Here is a 23,935-nt window from a genome sequence, read left to right on the forward strand (position 1 = left end):
CAACTGAAACCTAGAAACGATTTTGAATCTACCGTCCGTTGAAAAGATTGGATCAAAAGGCCAGTCTGGTCAAGAAAAATACAAGAATCAGCGACAAGCCTATCCAGGCCTATTCTTCATTGCCAAAGATACTATACTATACTATACTATACTATTATATACCATACTATACTATACTATACTTTACTATACTATACTATACTATACTATACTATACTATACTATACTATTATGTACCATACTATACTATACTATACTTTACTATACTATACTATACTATACTATACTATACTATACTATACCATACTATACTATACTATACTATACTATACTATACTATACTATACTATACTATACGATACTATACTATACTATACTATACTACTAAGTTTGATGTCGCATTATCAAGTATTTGAACGCGTCAATTTTTGTAACGGTTGTAAAATTTGTAACATTGACCGAAAAAATGCAGCCTAATTTTTCGTTCGTCCGTTAAACTTCATCAGTTTTGAAATAAATTTCTATGCAAATATTATCCACTAATTGTGCTTGAATTCTTTTGGTTTAGGTTGCCCACATTTTTCTTAACTTTTAAAATATTAACGAAAAATTTTCAGTGTTTTTAAAGAATGGATTAAATTGTACGTTTTAAAAATGTCCATGTTATCATATAATTAGTATAGGTTGACAGAATTTCTTCTTTCAAGCAGGTTTCATTGAAGACCAGAGAATTTGTTTTATTCGCAATTTTCTTATTAGATATCGATGATACGAAGCGTATCATCGATATACGCAGTCTAAACACGAATATCTTCTCGAGGATGACGTGCATTAAAGGTTCCAACCCCTGCTTGTGAGTTCCTTTAGAGTTTATACGCCTGGAAACGTGCAACAAATTATTGATTATTGTATTGTTATCGGGAGCTGAGCTTCCCTAAAAGTTTCAGAGCGCTAGCTAATGGGAAAGTTGGTGAAATATCGATTACAAGATTTGATCATCACAGACACGAAAGCGAGCTAAGAAAAACGTAGTAATAAAATGTCCATCGGTAACCTGATTTTCGATTTGCCAGTTCAAACTAAAAATATTGTTCGATATATTGAAAAAACTAATAAGAAAATTGCGAATAAAACAAATTCTCTGGTCTTCAATGAAACCTGTTTTCATATAATTATATGAATGATTTTTGAAGAACCTGCCGATAGACTTCCTCAGAAACCCGCGACCCAGCGAAGATCTGCGTATTTTCTCGTTTCTTAAAATCTGCGATGAAACGAATCCACGTTATGTTAAGCGCGATATAGCGAGGGATAACTGTAATTTTCACTACTTTTCTTCGAGAAGCCACTGTATATACGCCCAACATTTGCGTTTAAACGCAAACAACGGAAGCGAAAATAACAATTCCCTCAGCTTGTGCAAGACTTGATTCGTGGCCAGTCCGCGATCAGAGATGAGGTGTTCTAATTGGACCGTGTCTGGGAGACGTCGATATATTACGTGCCGCGGGCTCCAGCAGGCAATGTCGAGAGCGGCGGTATCCTGCAGCTGCAGCCGGTGTTCCGCACTCGAGAAGTTCCTAGTGGGGGAACTTCTCATACCAACGGACACTAAACTTTATACCTGACAACGGAAACTAACTCTTGATGGCCGAAATTCCATGCTTCACATTCAGGTAGCAAATATTCCCTTTTATGTAATTCACAAGTGCTTCGAAGACGAGCTTCAATTCAAACATTGTTGTTTACGGAAACAAAGTGACTGTACTTACAGTCACTTACTTTTTTTACTTTTTTTTCATTACGATGGCTTGATGGTACGTATAGTGCATGGGTTATATAGGTTATATAATAATTCAAAAGCAAAGAAAATGCCATGAAAATTCATCAAATTGTAATTGAAACGTCCATTTCACACAAATTTCATTACGACTCAAAATTTTTGTTTAAAATTAAAGTTTGTACATTTTTCAGGCTTCTTATTGCCGTCATCCTCTTAGGTAATTTTGGGTTTTATCGATCATTTGATTTTAACAATGATTTTTGAGCGCGCAAAGGTTAGCCATCCATAATTCGGAGTTTCTTACATCAAAGCAGCAAGTTTTGACAGCGGTATATATTCAAAGACATTTTGTTGAAATGTGGTAATCCTTAAGTCATGGGCCGTAAGATGGAGCAATTTTACTTCCTTTATCACTAAAATACGAAAAATATAACTTTCAACACTATATGGGATATAAATTTCAACAATCCTGTGAGCAGGGTTGGTTCGGTTATAATCATAGAAGGAGATTGAATTTAGGAAAAATTTGTTGAATCAGATTTTCACTTACAAATCAACAACATATAAGTTAATCAAAAATTTTTAACATAATTTATTTTTAAATTAATTTTTTGTAATTTTTACGACACTCGACGTAAAAAAGAAGCTGTATAGTGCAATTTAAACGATCAAAAAAATATGATGCTCTACATCTATTGCGAACTATTAAGAATTTTTTACTGTCATCACTCGCGCAACGGCGGCCCTGTACCACAACTTAACATAGTTCAGCGACTTGCCTGTGGGCGAATGTATTGAAGTTTCCGGAACTCGATAACTTACTTGAGATAGCCGGCATGATAATGACCGCTCTTTTCTAGGGCTTAATAACGACGTGGCTCGATGCGGAATGTTTACAAGTATTTAAAGAGGGCGCCAGAAAGCAGGATGAACATTCTTCATAAGACATAAAATGTTTAGTCCCTGATAATGAGATGCCGCCTACTGCTGAAAGAACGCTTGCACGCAAGATACCCCTAAAATACAAGCATTTATCTTTCTTAATTAGGGCGGAGTAGAAATCTATTTGTTGATATATACATTAGATTTGTGACACTCCTTTATCTTTTTTTCTCATAGACCGCGATCGAGGAAACATGTAGTGACACATGCTTCGTTATTTCTTATATTAATTTTACCGCGCGATAACATGCAGTAAAAAAAGAAGTAGATTTAATTATTCGATAATTATTGGCACATTACAGGTAAAAATGTATTAAAAATGTGAAAATTGTAGAAATGCTTATTGGATTAAAAAGAGCCTATTCTTCGTTTGGACTATACTATTTTTAGCCGAATGCTTTAATATGAATAAAATAAAATATCAACGAACGGGACGCAATTTATATCGTTTCATCAATCTGGAGATTATCATCTTTCCTTGTCGATATTATTTCAAACAAAAATTTTCATCAGAGAAGCTAGAGGTCAAAGACGCGAGCACTACAAAGAACGCGTAAAACCTTTCATGATCAAAATTGAATAATTTATTTGAAAATATAAGGTTTTGAACCGCTGGCAAAATATATATTGCCGAGGGTGTGCGCTTTGATGAGCAATTTTTCTCTTGAAAGAAATTAATCTCGACTCTGAGAGATGAATAAAGAAATCCTGAAATGTTGATGCTCCAGAGAGGTTATAAACAAGCGTGTAAATATTTGTATATGTTGATTTTTACTGAAAATAAATGAAAAATATTGCCATTACTCATACATGTGATGATATTATGTTGCGCATATTGTACATATCTTGATTAAAATAACACTGAAAAGTACGGAATTTTCATTCGTAACTCTAACATTTTTCATTATAGTTACTGGAAATTTTCCACCTTGATATTAACTAAACTATATAAACTAAAGAATATTTACGTAATTTAAGCAATTTTTCAGCTAGCAAAATAATTCTAAATATTCCAATCAAAGTGAATTCCAGTACGCACGAGTATGCCTTTCACTATATGTAGTACAATTTCTTAACAATATCTTGATTGTGGATTTGAACAACTTATTGTCTTTCTGATACGATGATCTTCATTACATTTGAAATAACAGAAAAATATTGCTATCACGAATGATAATTTTGATTTTTATGTAAACACATCAGCATTATTTAAAATAAATCAAACTTCTAAGACGTTTTACGCATTTAAAACGTTGTACAAGTTTAAATGCCTCAGCTCGATTTTCAAAGCAACTTGCTTTCTTTCCCCTATAACTTTTCATCCATATAGGAATTAAAGCAATTCAATTCCTCCCCAATTTCTCAATTATAGAAGGGGGTAAATCGAATGATTAGAAGAAAAATCATATCATTAGTAAATAAAGAACGCAGCTTCTTTACTCGAAGCAAGTTTCACACAGTATAGAACGAGGCACTGAACATTTATTGGTAGTCACTTAGAAATATCGAGTTCGATTTATTGTTCCGTTGTTTGTTGCTTGTCAAAAATCTGTTATTTTATGGCCTGGTTCAGTTATTTATATTATAAAACAACCGTCGATTTTAAATGAACCAATCAGGAAAAAAAAACAATATTGTCATACATTTTTTAGCCGATATTTTATCGAAATCAAATGTTGACATTGTTCGTACAGAACAATATACATGTATATATATATATATTTAAGCACGAGTAGTTAATGACCAGAGAAATCATTGATTTAAATTTTCACGAACGAACAATATTCTTCAGTGGACGTTGGTTGATAAAAATTCAGGTTCAAGGAAGTAATTTAATTTATTAACGACGTTTCGAATGTGACATCATTCATTTTCAAGTTATAGGAAGCATTGAATACTGAAATTTTAGCGGAAATAAGTACATGATACACGTAAATATGATACAACACGAAAATTTGGAACCGCGAAAATAATTCCGAAACAATCTCAAAGTTCAGAAACCAGATTCGACCGACGATAGCTGAAGCCCTCATCTCTACGGATTGGACTTGCTACTCGTCTCATAACTACCGGATTTTCTGAACTTTGAGATTGTTTCGGAATTATTTTCGCGGTTCCAAATTTTCGTGTTGTATCATATTTACGTGTATCATGTACTTATTTCCGCTAAAGTCACATTCGAAACGTCGTTAATAAATTAAATTACTTCCTTGAACCTGAATTTTTATCAACCAACGTCCACTGAAGAATATTGTTCGATCGTGAAAATTTAAATCAATGATTTCTCTGGTCATTAACTACTCGTGCTTAAATTAGCTTATTCTGCTATCTTATAGTAATATATATATATATAGATCCGACTTGAACAGTTTTCGTAACATTGATAGGGAACAATTCTAAGGGAGGAATTGAATCTCCTTCGTCAGCCTAGAGATATATCCTCGTGATAACAAAAATTGGACCAATTATTAAGCTCAAGCTGATTTTTTGATACATTCAAAATTCTCAAGTTTTATTGGTGAGAAATGTCGGATGGAGCAAAATATCGACTAACAATCTTAACTATTACGTGTTGAAATATTTATTCGTTAAATTTCCCATTTGTCCAGATAGCATATTGATTGATATGTTTTTGATAAATGATATGAATTAAGATGAGCATCTTCCAATAAAATGGCTTTAGACGCGAATCTCATTGAGGGATCTAAAAAAATTTTATTCAACCATGGAATTCATTCTAAAAGCTTTACACAGATGGCAAGGAGACTAAATTTCTACATACAGTAGAGCAACATCCTTATTTACAATTGAAAAATTGCTACAGATATATATCGAATCAAGTTCAGCACATTCTGAGATGAAGTGACAAATAATCTACTTGAATAAATGTAAATTATTTGGCTTATAAATTCAACTTCCTCTAATAGTTTCCGCAATATATCCACTTCAGCGCAGAGTTCTTGTAGTATCCTTAACTACTAACACCTTAGGGAGCTCAAGTAATATCCACTTCCTTGAATATTTACCGTTATATCCACTTTATCGGTTAGGAACTATCCGAGTAAGTGGATATTGGAGTATGTGGATGGTATGTCATATCCAATTCCTCGGATATCTATCCGAAAAACCACTTCCTCGGATTATTTCCGTTATACCCAATTATTCACATCAGTAGTAATAATTTTTATACCTGCAACTACTGATGATTATTTGCCATCTGCAGAAATTATAAATTTCTTAATATTTAAACAGAAGATCAGAAGATTATTATGTGTTAAATACAACATTGCATCATATACTACAAAGTAAAATGACTACACATTATCATCTTGGCAAGATGAAATTAAAAAGTTAAAATTTTAAAACTTCATCATAATTATAAAATGAAATCAATTGAACATAATTTTTGTTGTTTCATCATTGATACTCTATGCATATTGAGACGCCTTGAAGGAAGCTTCGTAGTGCGATCACATGAAGCGCCCTACTCAAGTGACATGCACTCCCTGCTCTGATGAATAATATTTTTTAATCTCAATAAGACCTATGCAAATCAATGGCGTCTGAATAATCAGTACTGACTATGGCATGAAATAGTCAGAGGAAAGCTTCGAATTTTGAATGGCCGACGATTGGCCGAAGATAATTTTATACCAGGTATTTTATCGAGATCAATCACAATAGATTAATTCGATTTGCTATGAGAACCGAGTGATTCATTTCGTTAGTAATGTTTACTTATTATCCATTAGTCTATGCCTGATAATGTAAATGATAAATGATTTATTTTTTCGGCAGATTTAATTTCGGAGATCGTTGATTTTTTAAATCGACAGATGTAAATTTTGTAACGATCTCTTGTAATTGCCCAGCACACTTGGATAGAAAGTAACCACACACAAACAATACAGAAAACACCAAACACAGTCAGACTTCAATTTAAAATGAGATGAAATGATTGCACAGTTTGTATTCCATATCTGCCACGTTTTATATTTTTGGCGATAAATTACATTTTTATTTTTAGCTATAAAGCGTCAATGTGTATAAAAAATTTGCACGAGCTGTTTTCAAAAATTCCCACAAATATAATTACGAATTTCGCTTAAATTTTATTTATTTCAGTTTTGTACGTCCACGCAAGTTAAACAGTCATTCTCTTCTTGATTAAGCCCTTTGAATGTCTTGTCTTACTCCGCCAAACTTATCTGCTGTCATTAAAACTTGGACTCTGTAAAGGCAAGACTTTAAATTGGAGTTTTTGTGGCCAGATAAATCTTGGAGTCTTTATTATTGTGTTCATATCGAGCAAGAATACGGTTTTTAACAGAATTTTTACTAATAAAAATGTAGCAGAAGCTGTTGAATGCAATACCTAAAGAATATTTTGCGTGATTGATGCATCCATGCGAAGTTCACTTATGAAGCCATTTATGGAGCTAAGTCACAAGTCCGTACAGACAAATATAATCACACATTAAGTACAATCATAATTATTCAGTTAATCCAAAGCCGGGAATTGAATATACAATTCCAATGAATTTTTATTTTTTAGTTGTAAGGAGTAATACTGATAAAATATTTATTATTTTTCAATTTGTCCACCCCCAGACTCGGGGTGACGAGCTACGTCTCGTGGAAGTGATGACGACAGTCAATTCTCGCCATCTGACCACCACCGTCACCGCCACCCTCGTCAACCCTGGCGAGGCAGAACAGGAGCTTGTCTGCCGGCTGGACCTGCCTTCCCGAGCCTACGTCACAAATCTTGTTATGTGAGGCATATGTTATTGCTCGTTATATGCATTTGTTTCTAATCTTATTTGAGAAAAAATAACTAATAGGGTTATAGATCTGCCCATCCGATCCGAACCCATGTTACGAATGTTATGTGAGGCATATATTATTACGCATTATATGATTTTTTTCTAATATTATTTGAGAAAGAGAGATCTTAGGGTAATAGATCTGCCCATTCGAGCCCATGTTACGAATCTTATGTGAGGCATAGAGTATTTTGTACTTTTAACGATTATTCGAGACAAATCAAAGTGTTCATGGTTATGCGGGACTACCCTGTCAAAATTTACGCGCGGCTATCCTTCCGATTTCGGTTGCGACTCTCGGATTAGAGATGAATCAGATGCGAAATGGCCGCCTCTTCTATTTAGCCGCCAAATAGGAGCTATTTTGAGTAGTTTCGTGGAAAAAATATAAGGGTCAAATGACACACGAAATCAGTGGCTGGTCAGGCCACCATTGGCTTACCCCTGTCTCTTATACACATCTAGATGTGTATAAGAGACAGTCATAATAGTTACTAGCTGTAAACGTCTTTGCATGAAATTGAGCCTCTGATAGACTGTGCTCTGATCTTAAAACTAAGCGAGTAGTACTATATATACCGCACATATATATAACGTACATAGATTGAAATGCCCCCTCCCTTCCCCCCATAAGGGGGGAAGGGAGGGGGCATTTTTTTAACGCATTTTTCATATTCGGCCGTGTCTGTCCCGAACGTATCAGGTACCAAATACGCGCGCCCCACGATCGCCCCAAGCTCGACGGGTATTTCACAAGATTCCATTTCGGCGCTTATTTCGCTCCGGCAACCGGAACCTAAAGCGGACATAGAGCTTCTAATTTACACCGTAACAAGAATTTGGGGCGTCCTTGTGCCAGCGGCTGACAGGAATAAAAGTTTCGATAGGGTATATTAAATTTATAATATCGCGATTATATTATATATTATATATTTTGTTATAAATATTTTGTGTAAATTACTTTGTAGGTTATTCGGGTCATCAAGGTCACGCCAGTCATGCGTTGAAAAGGTTACTAGGTTAGGCGAGTTATTAATGATGGTAATGCCCCTCAGTTTTCATGTATACAGATACTATTTACGCCATGCTTTATTTTCTGTTTCGAATAATCTTATAATGTGTTTAAATGTATAAACTCAAAAAAATCGTCAATCAAAGTTATTGCAAACTTCAAAGCCGCGATTAACATTTCATCATTTTATACCCTAAATGAATTCGGCCACATCACATTAGCTCATATGTATTTCAAAGAACTAAACCGTAAACCTTACTGTAATATTAAACGTATTTCAATTTTAACTCATCGATAATTTGAACATACAAAACTCATCCATATTTCCTTCGTTCTATTCGACGAACGTTTCTGAAAACGGTTTTTTCTGCATCTGAATCAATGGTATGTAAAATTAATTGAACTTGTTTGTAAGAACGTTAATACAGTGACTTCAATTCGGCTTAGATGCAGCTATCACAATTCTTAATGCCCCTTAATTACGAACTCGAACTCTAGCATGTTATTAATTTGTTCGATACTATAGACAGATTCGGTTTCTTATTTATTTTAATTTATTCAAAGATAATCAATAGATAATCATGGATAATCATTTTTATATTATCACTTTCCGTGTCGCTGTCACTAATCTCATAATTTTCCGACATCAATATCATTGATCAAATAATTTATCGTTTTCCGACCGCTTTTCGCAGCGATGTCGGCGGCAGGAATCACACGAGTTCCGTGCAGAAGCGCGGGCGTCGCAGCAAGCGCATCGGGAGCACGCAGCCCGAGGCTTCACTCGCCAATTATTTTTCCATCCGTAAACGGTAAGAAAACTTCGCCTAAAACTTCCCTCCAAAACTTCGTCCAAACATCGATAAAAAATCACTTAACTGTGCCGCCAGAAAATATTTGTGGGTCTCAGGTCTTTTTATCGTTAATTGATCTGTTATCTAATCGAAATGGTGCTACAGGCCATAGGAATAAAGTGCATCCATTTCTAACTATACCACTAATTCAATTTTCAAATTAGAATTTCAAATTTGATCTGAATCCAGTATCAAATCAGAACATTATTTTCTAGGGCCAAAAATTACCATCAAAATCGTAGTACTTAAACTAAAGTCTAAAGCACTCTTTATAATAATCCCTGAAGAACATAAACTAGTCTTGCATTCCAATGATTGAGATGGCAATCGCGTCCGTCCGACGATAATAAGAACCGAGTATTGCATGATGCAAATTCCTTCACTGCTTGCTGTCCTTACTTGATGCACATATACTTGCTACGACGCAGTAACTTTGCGTATACGGCAGCAGTTTACGACCCTAATTAAAGTTATTCGCTAATCAGGGGCGGCCGAACATAAACCAACGAAAAGCCGTTTGTTCCCTCACAACTATTTTATTGTCTAAGCTCCTGTTCCTAAGATATGTGATAGAGTGAAGGTAGCCTAACCTTGTAAAAATGTCAATTGATGTGATGTCTGTTGCGCAGTGTTTTGTGATCTCCTCCTAACCTTGGTCTCAGTGTTTTCTACTGACTTTTTGCGAGCTGACTTTATTCCCAATAATGGCTTCTTCCCTCACAAATGAAGCTGCTGCAGCGACTTAAAAATTAGTTTTGTGTTTTTACGAAAAGAGCTTGGCGAATTTTTGAAGACACTTATGCTGGCAGTCTAATTTTGAAGACAGAAATTTTCGGTGCTAATAACAGTTAAATTAAGAAATTCTTCATTGATAACTTTAACCCAGTAGGTGTTTTTTTGGCAAAACTTTCTTGAAATAGATTTTAGGAACCTGTTTACCATGACCTTGCATATAAGGGACATCGTAAACGTTAATCACTTCCGTCATATTTATCGTTAGTGGCTTTAGTCAGAGTAATTGTTATTCGCATTACTCAAAGTTATCTTTAGTCACATTGTTCAGAGTTATTGTTAGTTACTTTAGCTATAGAGTTAACATCAGTAACTTACGATAGATGTGCGCTAGTCATTTAAGTCATCAGTGTGAGTGCTAGTCACTTTGGACAGAGTTAGCTCTAGACTTAAGTCTGAATTAGGGTGAATTTTTCTAGGGCGCCAAACGATTGCAATAAAGTTGGCTTCAAAGGTTTTGAGCATGTCTTTTCCAGACGATCCAGGACAAAACGTAATTTTTTTAATTGGTTAAATTGAATTTGAGAAATTGTTATTCGTTTTTACAGTGAGGGTGGACTGCAACGGTTTCGTGCAACTGCTACCGTGGCTGGCAAGTCTGAGGTGAAGTTCTACCTCACATACGAGGAAGTTCTGAAGAGGAACAAAGGTGCCTACAACCCAACCTTTTTCTTCCCACCGTCCCAGGTTTGTACCACCAGGAAGTTCTGAAGAGGAACAAGGGTGCCTACACCCCAACTTTTTTCTTCCCACCGTCCCAGGTTTGTACCACCAGGAAGTTCTGAAGAGGAACAAGGGCGCCTACACGCCAATTTTTTTCTTCACACCGTCCCAGGTTTGTACCCACATGGAAGTTCTGAGGAGTAACACTGGTGCCTACGCCCCAACCTTTTTCTTCCAACCGTCCCAGGTTAGTACCCACATGGAAGTTCTGAAGAGGAACAAAAGGGCGCCTACGCCCCAACCTTTTTCTTCCCACCGGTGCAGGTTTGTACCACCAGGGAGTTCTGAAGAGGAACAAGAGCGCCTACACCCCTACAAGCTTGTACTCATCCCCGTCGCAGGATTGTTCATCCGAATCAAATGCTATGAGGGACCATCTTAATTCTCAATTAGTCAAATTGAAATTTCGAGTACATTCTTACGAGTTCTACATTGTATAGAGATTTGTGACTTGAAAGGAGTGTTGTTATCTTTCTGCTTCAATATTGTTCAAATTTATTCTATGTTCTCATATGAATAACCATAACTGAAAACATTGAAGGCATGTGTTTCACTATTATTTATGTATTACTCAGTGAAATTTTAACACTGATTAACATTTGTCATTCTTGTCCGAGATTTTTTTTACTTGCTTATGCTTTGAATTCAATAAGATTATACGCAACGCAGATTGGTCATGAAAAACTGATTAAAAAAATTTATGCTTTATAGCTTCCAGTTTCGACTGAAAAATGTTACTATGCCCCCCCCCCCAGTCTTGTAGATTTCAATTTCCTTTATGCAGAAGCAAAAAAAAATTGTAATGAAATATTTTGCTCAATATATTGGCGTTTCTCCTGACTAGAACTGCTTTGAGGTGGTCCGATTTATTTGCAATAGGCATATTTACAGCAGTCAATGTATGATTGTTTGCACATTCTTTTTTATTAGAAATAATAATATTGTTTTCTAGGAAAGTTAGTATTTTCTCATACATGGATTTATAGGTGCTATTGGTTATGTTCATTGGTCATTACTCATATCCTGTTTTACTCAATTAAAAGATTTAAATCTGTCAGTTGATAAGGACATTGAATACGCTAATTACACATTCTGGAAAATGCTCATCCGTTCGAGTTGTAGGATACAAATACATATAAATCGATGTATAAATTTCTAAAATTGCTAATTCAACTTCCTGCAATTTTCCGATTTTCACATCAAATAGTATAGGATCAATAATTCTTCTGAAGCGACGCTAAATGCGTTGCCATTTTCAACTCCTACAGGATCATTTATTTCCAAGTTCCCGATCTCCTCACTTTATTTTAGTGCCGCTGCAGAAGTGACGTCTAATTTTTACACCCAGCTCTTAAAGCTTGCCTGACCAACCTAGAAGAAATCCAATATCTCGCTGACGTTCCTGTGAGATTCAATCAGTAAGCGTAAAAGTTCTTGAGGACGCTTCATTTTGCTGAACGTTGACGAAGTTTCGCTGAGTTTCGTGGTCGTGGAGGTCGAGCCTTTTGCCATCCTCAAACTCCAAGAGGGTTTTTTGACGGCGTTGATAAAGTTAATAAAATTCGAGTTTAACGTCCATAAAAATTATTCATTTCATTTCATTAGATTTTAAGCAGGAATTTGGAAATTTAGCTGCGAGACCGTGAACGGCTTGTTTAAAATTATGGTAATAGGGAGGATTTTGAAGTCAGGTAGAATTTGCTCGCAAGGAAAGTTGAGAGTTAATAGCATTTATTTTACAGCGAGTCGTCGAAGTTTCGCTGAGTCTCATGGTTAAGGAGGTCGAGCCTCTGGCATTCGCCAAACTCCTTTCCGTGCCGAGCAACGCCTCCTCCAGCCAGGCCCTCGATTCTGCGGCAGGTATCGATTATAGTTATTACAAATTGGGAGTGTGAGTATGTAAATCAAGATAATGCTAGAAGGTTCCCTCAATTTTTCTGAGCGCGATGCCAAGAAAGTTCTACTAGGTACTAATATCGAAATTAGTATCGATTATAGTTATTGAAAATTGGGAGTGTCGGTATGTAAATCAAGCGAATGCTAGATGGTTTACTCAATTTTTCTGAGCGTGATGCCAAGAAAGTTCTACTACTAATATCAAAATTAGAAACTCGTATCAAATTTCACACCTTTAATTAATTTATTAAGCTTATAGCGCATTTTCTTAGGCAGTTACCCAAATTGTATATACTTAATCATCATCTTAAATAAGTCGTTAAATTTTATTTTAAATGTCATGCTGAATAACCGTGACGACTCGCATTCATTATTAAAAAAACTTTTTAACTCACAACACAGACTAAAATAGTTGTAACAAATTCATCGTGTATTTTTCAAAAAGTTAGCATTTATCAAATGGCGAGCATGAATCCCCAATATTGGAGAGAATCTCCGTAGAGTTCCCTGTTAGTGCGCGGCTTAGTCCTGATGGCAGCTATCGGATGAAGACTTTCAAAGCTGTCCCCCGATTGCTCGTGGTGACAAATGATGGCAATCGAGGCATTCAGCGAGCTGTTACCGCTGCATTCCGTCTCAATGCCAACCTAGGCTCTTAGAGGGCAAAAGTATAACTAAGTGCAAAGACAAATGGTGAACGTTTATTCATAAAATCGTGCAAAATTATGTATAAATATCTTTAATGAGCGACTTTTTCTTGCTCCACAACGGTCTTTAATCAAGATCGGAAAAATTTGGCAGCTTTTCAGAAGCGACCAAATTATTTCAGAAAAAAAAAATATATTTCTGCTAGTGGACTCGTTATGAAGCAAAGTCATAATTGCGGAGGGATTTATTCCCGCGATTTAGTCATTTTCTGCAAAAAAAAAATCTGCAAAATTACATTTTTTCACCCAGCAGGGAGAAAAATCATTAGAACACAAGCTCATATCTTGACATAGGATATATTTTTAGAAGTTTAACATGTGAATTAAATTGCACGATATGCAATATTTTCCCATGTGTTCACATATTTTCGTCCATGCTAGATAATTGAAACAAAATGTACAATAAATGCATTGTAATATATAGAGTTCAGTGTGAATGAAAATATTTAATTTAATAAATAACTGCGGCAATAATATTTTTAGTCGTTCAAATGAATTATTTCATGGACAAAAATTCAACCCGTAGTTCTTCTGTACGACGCGATGCCAATTTTCAAAATTAAATTTTGGGTTCAAATATTATCCCGACACAGTATAGGTATTGCGGCTGCGCGGTCGAACAGCCCCCACTAATATACAGTTATAGGTTTCAAACACACACGCAGTAAAAAACTTACTAGAATAAAAAAAACGCTTTGATTTGGGCATAAATTCTTTTGAAATAATTGCAATTAAATCGCTCTTCAATAATGATTCATTTTACAGAGTCAACTCATGATTATATAAAGATGTCGATAATGTTCATTTAATAAGAAATACCGAATAAATTTCAGGCTTCATTTAAGTGGGCATTTTCACAAATACCTCTAATTTATGCCTTGCGAAATTAAACTGTTCTCATTCATCGACGCAGTTTTATTTGCACATTTAAACAGCTTGCTTCATCGGAATTCTCCCTCAAAAAGTTTTCATTTGTTTATGTTTAAATTAACATCAAAATACTTGAATTTGACGCCAAAGATGTCCATTCTACAGCCTTTAAATATTTTAAAAACTTGTGAATTTAATACATCCAATATAATTCATGCATGCCTAATCCTATTATATTATAAAAATTAATTTTCAACTCATAAATTGGACGGAAAAACAGTACTGACACATTTTGTACTTTTTCCATTTGATTTGAAATGATTACTTTTGATTCGAATTCCTAGACATCAATTTCTACCCATGATTTAAAATTATGACTTTTCTTAAAAATTCTCTAAAGTTTGTAATAAAATAGCATTTCTGATCATTTTTATTGACAATAATGGACATCGGAGCATTGGAAACTAAGATAAAATCTTCAGCAATCAAATGAAGGGAGCTAACATAATTCAAACGATTTAAACTTCCTCATGTGTAATATAAATGCAGCTGATTGCCTTTTGTATTTCAGCCCCTAATTATAAGCTCAATCTTCCCCTCTATAACACTTGCATTCCCCAATCGCGAGAATTGCGTCCCGCTGATGTACATTTTTTGGCAAGCTGATTGCAAGGGAAATTTTTAGAGTAGTTTGCATTTGACCGGATATAAGATGGGAATTTTGGACCAGCTCAATCCCGCAGTGAAGACATCTAAATTTCCTCATCAATTTCGAATATTAATCCTGAATATTTTTTGACGGTGTTGGAAGTTTAAGCTATAAAACCTCCTGAATGGTAGGTCTTCTTTAGAGCGTTGAGTTCGAGGTGTAAAATACTAAAATTGAATTTTTTTATTGCAATTTATAGAGATTTTTTAAGCTACGTTGGAATAGACTTATTGTATTGGAATGACATTCGGGTAAAAAATTTCTACATCATCAGCAGGAGTTGCAATTTTATTCATTATATAGTTTGTTTTATCACTTTATCTAACTAAATTTTATGAATCAACGGATAGATAAACATTATCGTTAATTCATCAATGACCTAGCGATTTGAAACCGGAAGACGCGTTCATATCGTCATCTGTTCTTGTTCTTTCATGGACTACTATTCCGAAAATTTTTAATTTGAATGTAATTTTTTACCTAAACTTCAGAAATTGAAAATAAATAATGTTCATATCCGTCGTTTCCATTCACGTAAGTTTTCATTTTTTCCCAACTGAATTTTGTCTGTTGTATTTTCCCCTCCTAATCAATCCCACAGCCATATTAGTCCCCACTTTGTACAGCTGTGGTGGCCCACATCCCGGGCTCGAACTTCGCGCTCGTGTCCTACTCGAGCGCCAGTGACGCGCTCTTCACACGCGCCTCCCGCGACCTGCCACCCTTCCACTTCTCCTACGACGTGGAGCGCAAGCCCGATGGTGGAGAACTCCAGGTAATCTACATTAATAGTATTTTTGTAGTGAAGGTTATTAGGAAATCTTATCATTCATTATTTCTATTCGGTTGCAATCTTAGACAACGCGTCTTTTTGCTCAAGACGGATGGTAATTAACCTTATTGTTTTATTACATACGATGCAAGCCAACAAAACGGTGTACTTGTTAAGAAAATTATCCCGGAGATATCTTGATCATATTGTGAGCTACGAAAGCTTGCTAGGTGCTGTGATCCACCTTTTATCAAGTTCTATACTATATTCTTTAAACGAACAAACACAATTGACTTTCAGGTACAAATGCTTAAATTGGACCACTTGAGAACAGTTACTTGCCGCCGAAAAAACCTATTAATTTGATGACAATTAAAATTGTTATCACATACTTATTCTGACGAGGCGCATCACGATTCATGCAGTCGTTTGTGACATGAATCAAGATAATATTGATATTATTATTGGATGTTGGATAACCTTATGGATCACGACTCGTTACTCCACAATTGATCGTAAATTTGAAAATAACTTGAATGCTCATGAAATTCTTGTTTTCATGAAACATGAAAAATTAACTCGAACGAATGCTGTGATCATTGGACTTGGCCAGCATTGTCGTCGACATAGAGCTTCATTAATCTTCGCTGGGAAACGATCAGTCGCCTTTAATGTATCAATAACAATATTGGAAATAACATTATAACAAATTTAAATGGAGAACATTCATTTCAAAAGATCATTTTTAAACTTTTTTTTCAATATGAAGGAAACTAAATTCCTTTTAGATTCAAATCAAATGTGCATTTCGATGAAATTAAAATGCCTTCAGTTAGATTGTATCTGTAAAAACGTGCTTAAAGTTTATGGAAAACGAATTAATAATGTAATGATTTAATAAAAATGTATGATAAATAGATGAAAATGAGCTGAAAATTCACAGAAAATTTTTAAATATAATTGAAATCTGTACGGAAAATGTTTGAAAAACTCATTGAAAATGTAAAAAAAAAAAACAAATTATCGCTGCATGAGAGATGCATGGAAAGAGTATGAATAGATTCCATCATTTAACAATATTTCAGTTATCACTCAAACAACAGATTAAAAATCCTCCAGGTCACCAACGACAATAAAAGTTAAGATAATTCATCTTTAATTATTCCGTTTAATTTTGAGTTGAAAAACACTTTCTGTTGACACAAATTGTCAGAGGTGTTTCGCATAAATCTGTTCTCAAAATCCCCTGCGTGCAGGTGTCAGGAACAAATTTCGTGCTTTTCTTCGCCCCCGAAGGCCTACCCGGCCTCACGAAGCACACAGTCTTCGTGCTCGACATCTCAGGCTCCATGGATGACAACAATAAACTGGATCACCTCAAGGAAGCCATGAAGGCCATACTCAATGACTTCAAAACTCAGGACTCCTTCCAGGTCGGTCATCCCAGCTAAAATTTGACGCAGTTTTTGAGCCGGGTTGGCGCAGCGCAGGGCAGGCTAGAAGCAGTAAGGGAGCAGGCATTTGGCAGGCATGCCATTTTTTAGGATTATATATTTAATGAATGAAATTCATGCTGCAAAACGGTCGCTTTTGGCGACCGTTTGTAAAACCGAAATAGAGTACTATTTTGGTTTAAATTCTGTTCCGTGGCTACAATCGTCGAAGCCCTCTGCTCCGAGTTTAAACAGGGCAAGAAATATATGTGAATTTCATGCGCTATGACTTCAAGCCACGCGACTCAAGACAATGACTTTATTCCCATTCTAAAAGGTCACCTAAAAATTACGTCTAGAAGGAGCTGCGTTGAAAGTAAAAGAAAATTAAATAAAACCTCTCCTTATCAATATTTTATCTCAACTTCTTTACATTTATTCTTGACCATTTATTATTCAATTTCATTGCTTACGTTTAGCTTTCAATTGAGGTAAACTCCTTCGTGTTTCTGTACCACACTCTTGTGTTTGCAATTATATCTCGTGTTCAGGTATATGCTTTTCACGTCTTTTTCCAAACCTCATGTGAATCGCGTTGTCAATCAATATATAGATTGTTCCACGTTGAGTTGATCACGCAGATAAAACGCAGTAGAATTTACAATGGCACTAAGTTTAAATTTGGTGTGATTTGAAATTAAGAATTTATGGATAAAATACGAAATTATATTATGAGATAGATTTTTCACTATAAGTGTTATTTAATTAGATGACGCGTTGATTCAGTAATTTTGACTGCAATTGCAGAAAAAGAAAAATAGTAATCTACAAATGAATTGACTCGAGTTTAGAATTAAAGAAATTTTATAAAAATATGATACTTCGCATCTCATTTGTTAATTTATATCCACACCATAATACCTGCCTCCTCTTCCGTTAGTTAATGTACAAAATAGTGAATACCGCTGATCTTCACCTGATAATAAGCTCATAGGTAATAAATACCACTGAACTCTAATAGATCATTGGTTCAAAATAGTAAATACTAATGATCTCCACCAGATCATAAGCTCAAAGTATTCAATATTACTGAACCCTTATAGATCATAGGTTCGAAATATTAAATACCACTGATTCAAACAGATAATAAACTCAAAGTATTAAGTAGCTCCACTGAACTCATAGATCATAGGTTCAAAGTAGTAAACAACACTGTTCTACCTCAGATCATTTAATATTAAGTTCAAAGTATTAAACACCACTGAGCTCTTATAGACCATAGGTTCAAAATAGTAAATATTACTGATCTGCACCAGATCATAAAATATAGAGCTCAAAGTATTAAATACAATTGATCATGACCAGATCATATAATATAAAGTTCAAAGTATTAAATACCACTGATCATGACCAGATCATATAATATAAAGACTTCTAAACCCACTTAACCGTCTGGTCATACCCACTTATTCCTCGTGAAACCCATCCTTCTAAACCCACTCAACCGTCTGCATGGCCATATCCACTTAATCTTCTACTTATAAGCTTTTTTCCTACACTTAATTGTTTAGTTATCTCAACCTCAGAAATTTACTTCTCTAACACAACTCAATAGGTTAACCCTGCATGTTTTTTGGTATGCATACGACTGTGATGTACTGCGTACGTATATAGGATACCCATGCAGTTGTCCTATAGTATACTCAGCTGTTACGGTTAAGGATATACGTATAGGATACTCAGCTTTGCCAGCTGAGTACGGATCAGCAATGGAACTGATATAATATTGGTTTATCCATAGTACCAGACTTATAAGGTGCCCCGTGATAGGCTGTACGATGTGTTCTCATGCTTGTATAAGTAAAATTAATGCCACTTTTAACGTTATTAAATGTTGACGTAGGAAATTTATATTACTGTAGAATAGTGAGCTTTCTTAGGCTACATTGGCGAGGCAACTAACTTAAGGAGTGGTGATAATATTTATGTCGTAAAAATGTTGATCACTGCCTAGACAAGAGAATTTCATTTCATGATCATTTCACGTTCAGCTGGTGTTCCTCACCGACGGCAAGCCGACGGTGAGCGAGAAGAACTCGGACGTCATCCGCCGCAACGTCAGGGAGGCCAACGTTAACCATTTCCCTATATTTGCACTTGCCTTTGGGCCCGACGCTGAACTGAAGTGAGTTACAAATTAAGTATTAATTATCGACTGTCAGATTAAAAATAGATTAGAGGTGCCACCGATTTATTCTAGAAAAGTAAATTCAGTAGAAAATTTCAAGAAGTAACATATTTCAATTGGTGTGACCGACAATTATTTATTTCAACTATTCTTACTTGAGCTGCGTCGTAATATAAATACATATCCTTGATCTTGATATTGTTCCATGGTTCATACCGCTCGATGCAATTGATGCGCAGGTTCCTGCGCCAGATTTGCGCCGACAACACCGGCACTGCGCGGCGCATCACCGACCGCAGCACCGCCGCAGAACAGATCAAGGATTTCTTCGACGAGGTGTCGCGGCCGCTGCTTTCTGACGTCGCCATACGCTTCCCAGAGGGACAACTCAACCAATCGTCGCTTGTCAAGCTGGGGCAGGACACCTACTACGCTGGTGACGAGGTCTGGTGGTCGTGGATTGTTTTCAGTTGGTGTTTCAGGTTCAGTTTCAGACTCGAGGGTTTCTAGAATTCTAGAACGCCGTTTTAATAATTGAACATCGAACAAATTGTCATTTATAGGCTTGGAACACGTGATAAAACTGGAAATATTCGATTTATCATTATTATTAATTACAGATCACCCTACTTCCCATGATATTTAAAGATGAAAAGCTGGGGAATATGTCAAATGTTCATCCAGCTCGAGTGATTCACAAGACTCCCTTAATTCCGAGAACAATGAAATGAACCAGAGAACCTAAACCAATAATCATTTTTCAACTGTAGGGGGGGATTTTATTACCATTTTGGTATTTAAACTTGAGCAAATTCTCTAAATCAAAGGGTTATCACTTTACTTGATTTTTCGTAATTCACACATGTGGTTCAATGCAACCTAGAACTTTATTAAAGGATAAATTTCAGTTATGGGAAAGTCTGCGGATTAATTTTTCCAAGTTAAAATAATATTTCCTATATGTACGTAAGATGCGATACGAGTCTAAACCACGGGATGCGACATCCAACGTGCAGAGGATGTCGCAGTACAAAAACTGCATATTATCGAAGAGAAGGGTTAATCATTTATAAAAATATATGACCTTGCTCGGGTGATCTATCCTAAAGGTCAGATATAAATAATTTGTTTCAACACGGGTGGTTAATGGCCAGAGAATTCGTCAATTTAATTTTTTTTTCAGGGACGAACAATATTCTTCAGATGACATTAGTTGATCGAAATGCAGGTTCAAGGGAGTATTATCACTTTATTAACGACGTTTCGAATGTAACAACATTCATTTTCAAGTTACAGGAAGCATTGAATACAGAAATTTTGATGGAAATAAGTACATGATACAAGTAAATAGGATACAACACGAAAATTTGGAACCATGAAAATAATTCCAATGGAATTATTTTCATGGTTCCAAATTTTCGTGTTGTATCCTATTTACTTGTATCATGTACTTATTTCCATCAAAATTTCTGTATTCAATGCTTCCTGTAACTTGAAAATGAATGTTGTTACATTCGAAACGTCGTTAATAAAGTGATAATACTCCCTTGAACCTGCATTTCGATCAACTAATGTCATCTGAAGAATATTGTTCGTCCCTGAAAAAAAAAAATTAAATTGACGAATTCTCTGGCCATTAACCACCCGTGTTGAAACAAGCCTATTCTGCCTTCTGATACTAACATATAAATAATTACATACTATTCACTAAAGTACTTGAAATGTAAGTAAATGCCTTCAAAGTCTTTTATTAAAACGATCAATTCCATAAACAAAACTGAAGGGGAATTTTCTACCGATATCGAAGCAGCTTTGTAGTTGTTATGTGTTAACCGAAACTTGAGTTCTTTGTTATTTTTTCCTCATATTAAACGGTTTTAATGGACGAGCGGCGAGTTAAGTGCATTAGCTGCCGATTGGCGACCAATACGTCATTGACAGTAGGCGTTTAAATAAGACTGCCTTAATATGAAAGCGTAACATACTGTTTGTTTTGCAAAAGTTTAAACCATTATAACCATTATAATTTTTAACCATTATATGACCTGGACGCATGTTAGCTCAATATTGACCATCGAAATCGCAATTGCAAATTTTGCTTGTATTTTCTGCGGGCCAGACATCGTGCAAGCCACAATGGAAGGTGTTCAACTTTTTTGAAGATGACTGTGGGAGGAACTACCTCTGAAATTTACAAAAAATTTTCGATAAAGAACAGTTGTGACATGTGAAATTAAAAAATAATTTTCAGCGAAATTGATAAATAAATTATTTACAGATCGTCTTCGCGGGCCAGCTCGCTTCTGAGGAGGACATTTTGGACCCGTCCATAGAGGGGGCGGGGGCCGACGGTCCCGTGACTTTGAAAGTCTCCCGCCGCCACTCCTCCCCCCCGACTCCCCCCAACCCCGACCTGCAGCGCGTGTGGGCCTACCTTGCAGTGCAGGTACGACCTGCTTGACCTGCAGTGCGTGTGGGCCTACCTTGCAGTGCAGGTACGACCTGCTTGACCTGCAGTGCGTGTGGGCCTACCTTGCAGTGCAGGTACGACCTGCTTGACCTGCAGTGCGTGTGGGCCTACCTTGCAGTGCAGGTACGACCTGCTTGACCTACAGTACGAGTGAATATTTTTAGCAGACGATACAGAATAAAATTAGTGTTCAGAAAATAACTTTGCGATTTTAATAAATATTTCAAGATAGAAGTTAATCATCATTTTTACCAGGTAATAAATTAGCTTACCATGTTGTTAACACTATAATGTTTGCCTGCCCTGCAGGATCTCCTGGACTCGCAGGATGTTGTGGAGGACCCAAACCTGCGCAGCGAAATGCGCGCCAGAGCTCTGCACATCGCCCTCATGGTTAACCCTTATTCCTTCTCACAATTTTTCATTCATATTTATTACCAAATGTAATTTTACTGAGATAATTCCAAAAAAATCTAAAATGCTCATTTATACATTCATTTAGTTAGGTCATCATTGCCTTGCTCAAACTCATACATGTTTTCTTATAGAAAATAGGTCCTCAAAAATGAACATGGACGTGATATTGTCCTCTGTCAACTCTTGCTTGTTAAGTAGAATAATGTTGTATTCGTGTAGTTTATTTATGACTGCAACATTTTTCATGAATCCGTTAAACTCTAATATGTTTCTAAACGAATACTTACAAATATTATTGCTGTCCATTTCGATCCATATTCTTATGCGTCGTAAAATTTTTAGAATGGCTTCGTGACGAAGTTCACGGGGCTTGCCATGCACCCTTCGTCGTCTCCTGACAACGACGACGACAGCGACGATGCAGTCAACGACGAACCATCCTCGGAGACAACCACCGCGAGGTCTCCCCCACTGCCTCCCCGCCCCCTACCCCTGCATCCCCACGACGGTGGGGAGTCTGGGGGCAGAGCTCTGCCCCACTCCGCCGGGGACGTGACGCTGCTCAGCAAAGAGGATCTCGCTGCCTCGCTGCCGTCTGGCCTCATAGCCTCTCTTGGCGCCACGCAGAATCGGCGTTTCTCTTTTGGTACGGCTTCTGAATGTGAAAATAGTAGAATTTGTTCAACTTTTCTTATTCGTATCCTTTTGAATCTGCACTTAGAACTTTATTGCATTGATAATAGTGCTACCAAATATGAGGTTTGTTCCCTAAGTCCAAAAAATATTTCTCTATTCCTAATTCCGAAACTATAATGGGCGGCAAAATGAAGCAAATAAATTATTTTTCCATTCGAATTTTTGTAATCTATTGCCACGATGATCTTAATCTATTTAATTTATCTATCTATTTCGTGTGCAGTCGACAACGACCCCCACTTCGTAGTTCAGGTTCCAGGCCTCGTCTTCCCACTCTGCTTTGACGTCCATGGCCAACATGGCGATATCCTCAGCGTCATTAACGACCCAAAGTCTGGTCAGTTTGTTGACGACCCCAAGACTGGTCTGTTTATTGACAACCCAAAGTATGGTCAATTTGTTGACAACCCAAAGTTGGTCTGTTTGTTGACGACCCCAAGTCTGGTCAATTTGTTGACCACCCAAAGTCTGGTCAATTTGTTGACAACCCAAAGTCTGGTCAATTTGTTGACAATCCAAAGTATGGTCTGTTTGTTGACGACCCCAAGTCTGGTCAGTTGACGACCCAAAGTCTGGTCAGTTTGTTGAAAACTCCAAGGCTGGGTCAGTATGTTGATGACCTCAAGTCTGGTCAGTTTGTTAAAGACTTCAAGGCTGGTCAGCTTGTTGACGACCTCAAGTCTGGTAAGTATGTTGAAAACTCAAAGTCTGGTCAGCTTGTTGACGACCTCAAGTCTGGTCAGTTTGTTGTAGACTCCAAGGCTGGTCAGCTTGTTGACGACCTCAAGTCTGGTCAGTTTGTTGACGACCCAAAGTCTGGTCAGTTTGTTGACGACCCAAAGTCT

At 36.3% G+C, this 23,935-nt stretch overlaps 1 protein-coding gene across 1 annotated transcript in view; it reads left to right on the forward strand.

Annotated features, from left to right (window-relative positions):
• Positions 1–23,935, forward strand: part of LOC108673427 (inter-alpha-trypsin inhibitor heavy chain H3) — a 66,238-nt gene that overhangs the window by 34,504 nt on the left and 7,799 nt on the right. The window contains exons 3-14 of the mRNA XM_018161253.2: positions 7,337–7,500; positions 9,259–9,375; positions 10,758–10,896; positions 12,675–12,792; positions 15,741–15,889; positions 17,143–17,319; positions 19,371–19,504; positions 19,747–19,951; positions 21,786–21,953; positions 22,287–22,370; positions 22,737–23,040; positions 23,314–23,427. Of these exons, the coding sequence (XP_018016742.1) occupies positions 7,337–7,500; positions 9,259–9,375; positions 10,758–10,896; positions 12,675–12,792; positions 15,741–15,889; positions 17,143–17,319; positions 19,371–19,504; positions 19,747–19,951; positions 21,786–21,953; positions 22,287–22,370; positions 22,737–23,040; positions 23,314–23,427 (1,873 nt within the window). The remainder of the gene's footprint in view (positions 1–7,336; positions 7,501–9,258; positions 9,376–10,757; positions 10,897–12,674; positions 12,793–15,740; positions 15,890–17,142; positions 17,320–19,370; positions 19,505–19,746; positions 19,952–21,785; positions 21,954–22,286; positions 22,371–22,736; positions 23,041–23,313; positions 23,428–23,935) is intronic.

The sequence above is a fragment of the Hyalella azteca genome, unplaced genomic scaffold (genome assembly GCF_000764305.2).
Source record: "Hyalella azteca isolate HAZT.00-mixed unplaced genomic scaffold, Hazt_2.0.2 contig17967, whole genome shotgun sequence".
Classification (NCBI taxonomy): domain Eukaryota; kingdom Metazoa; phylum Arthropoda; class Malacostraca; order Amphipoda; family Hyalellidae; genus Hyalella; species Hyalella azteca.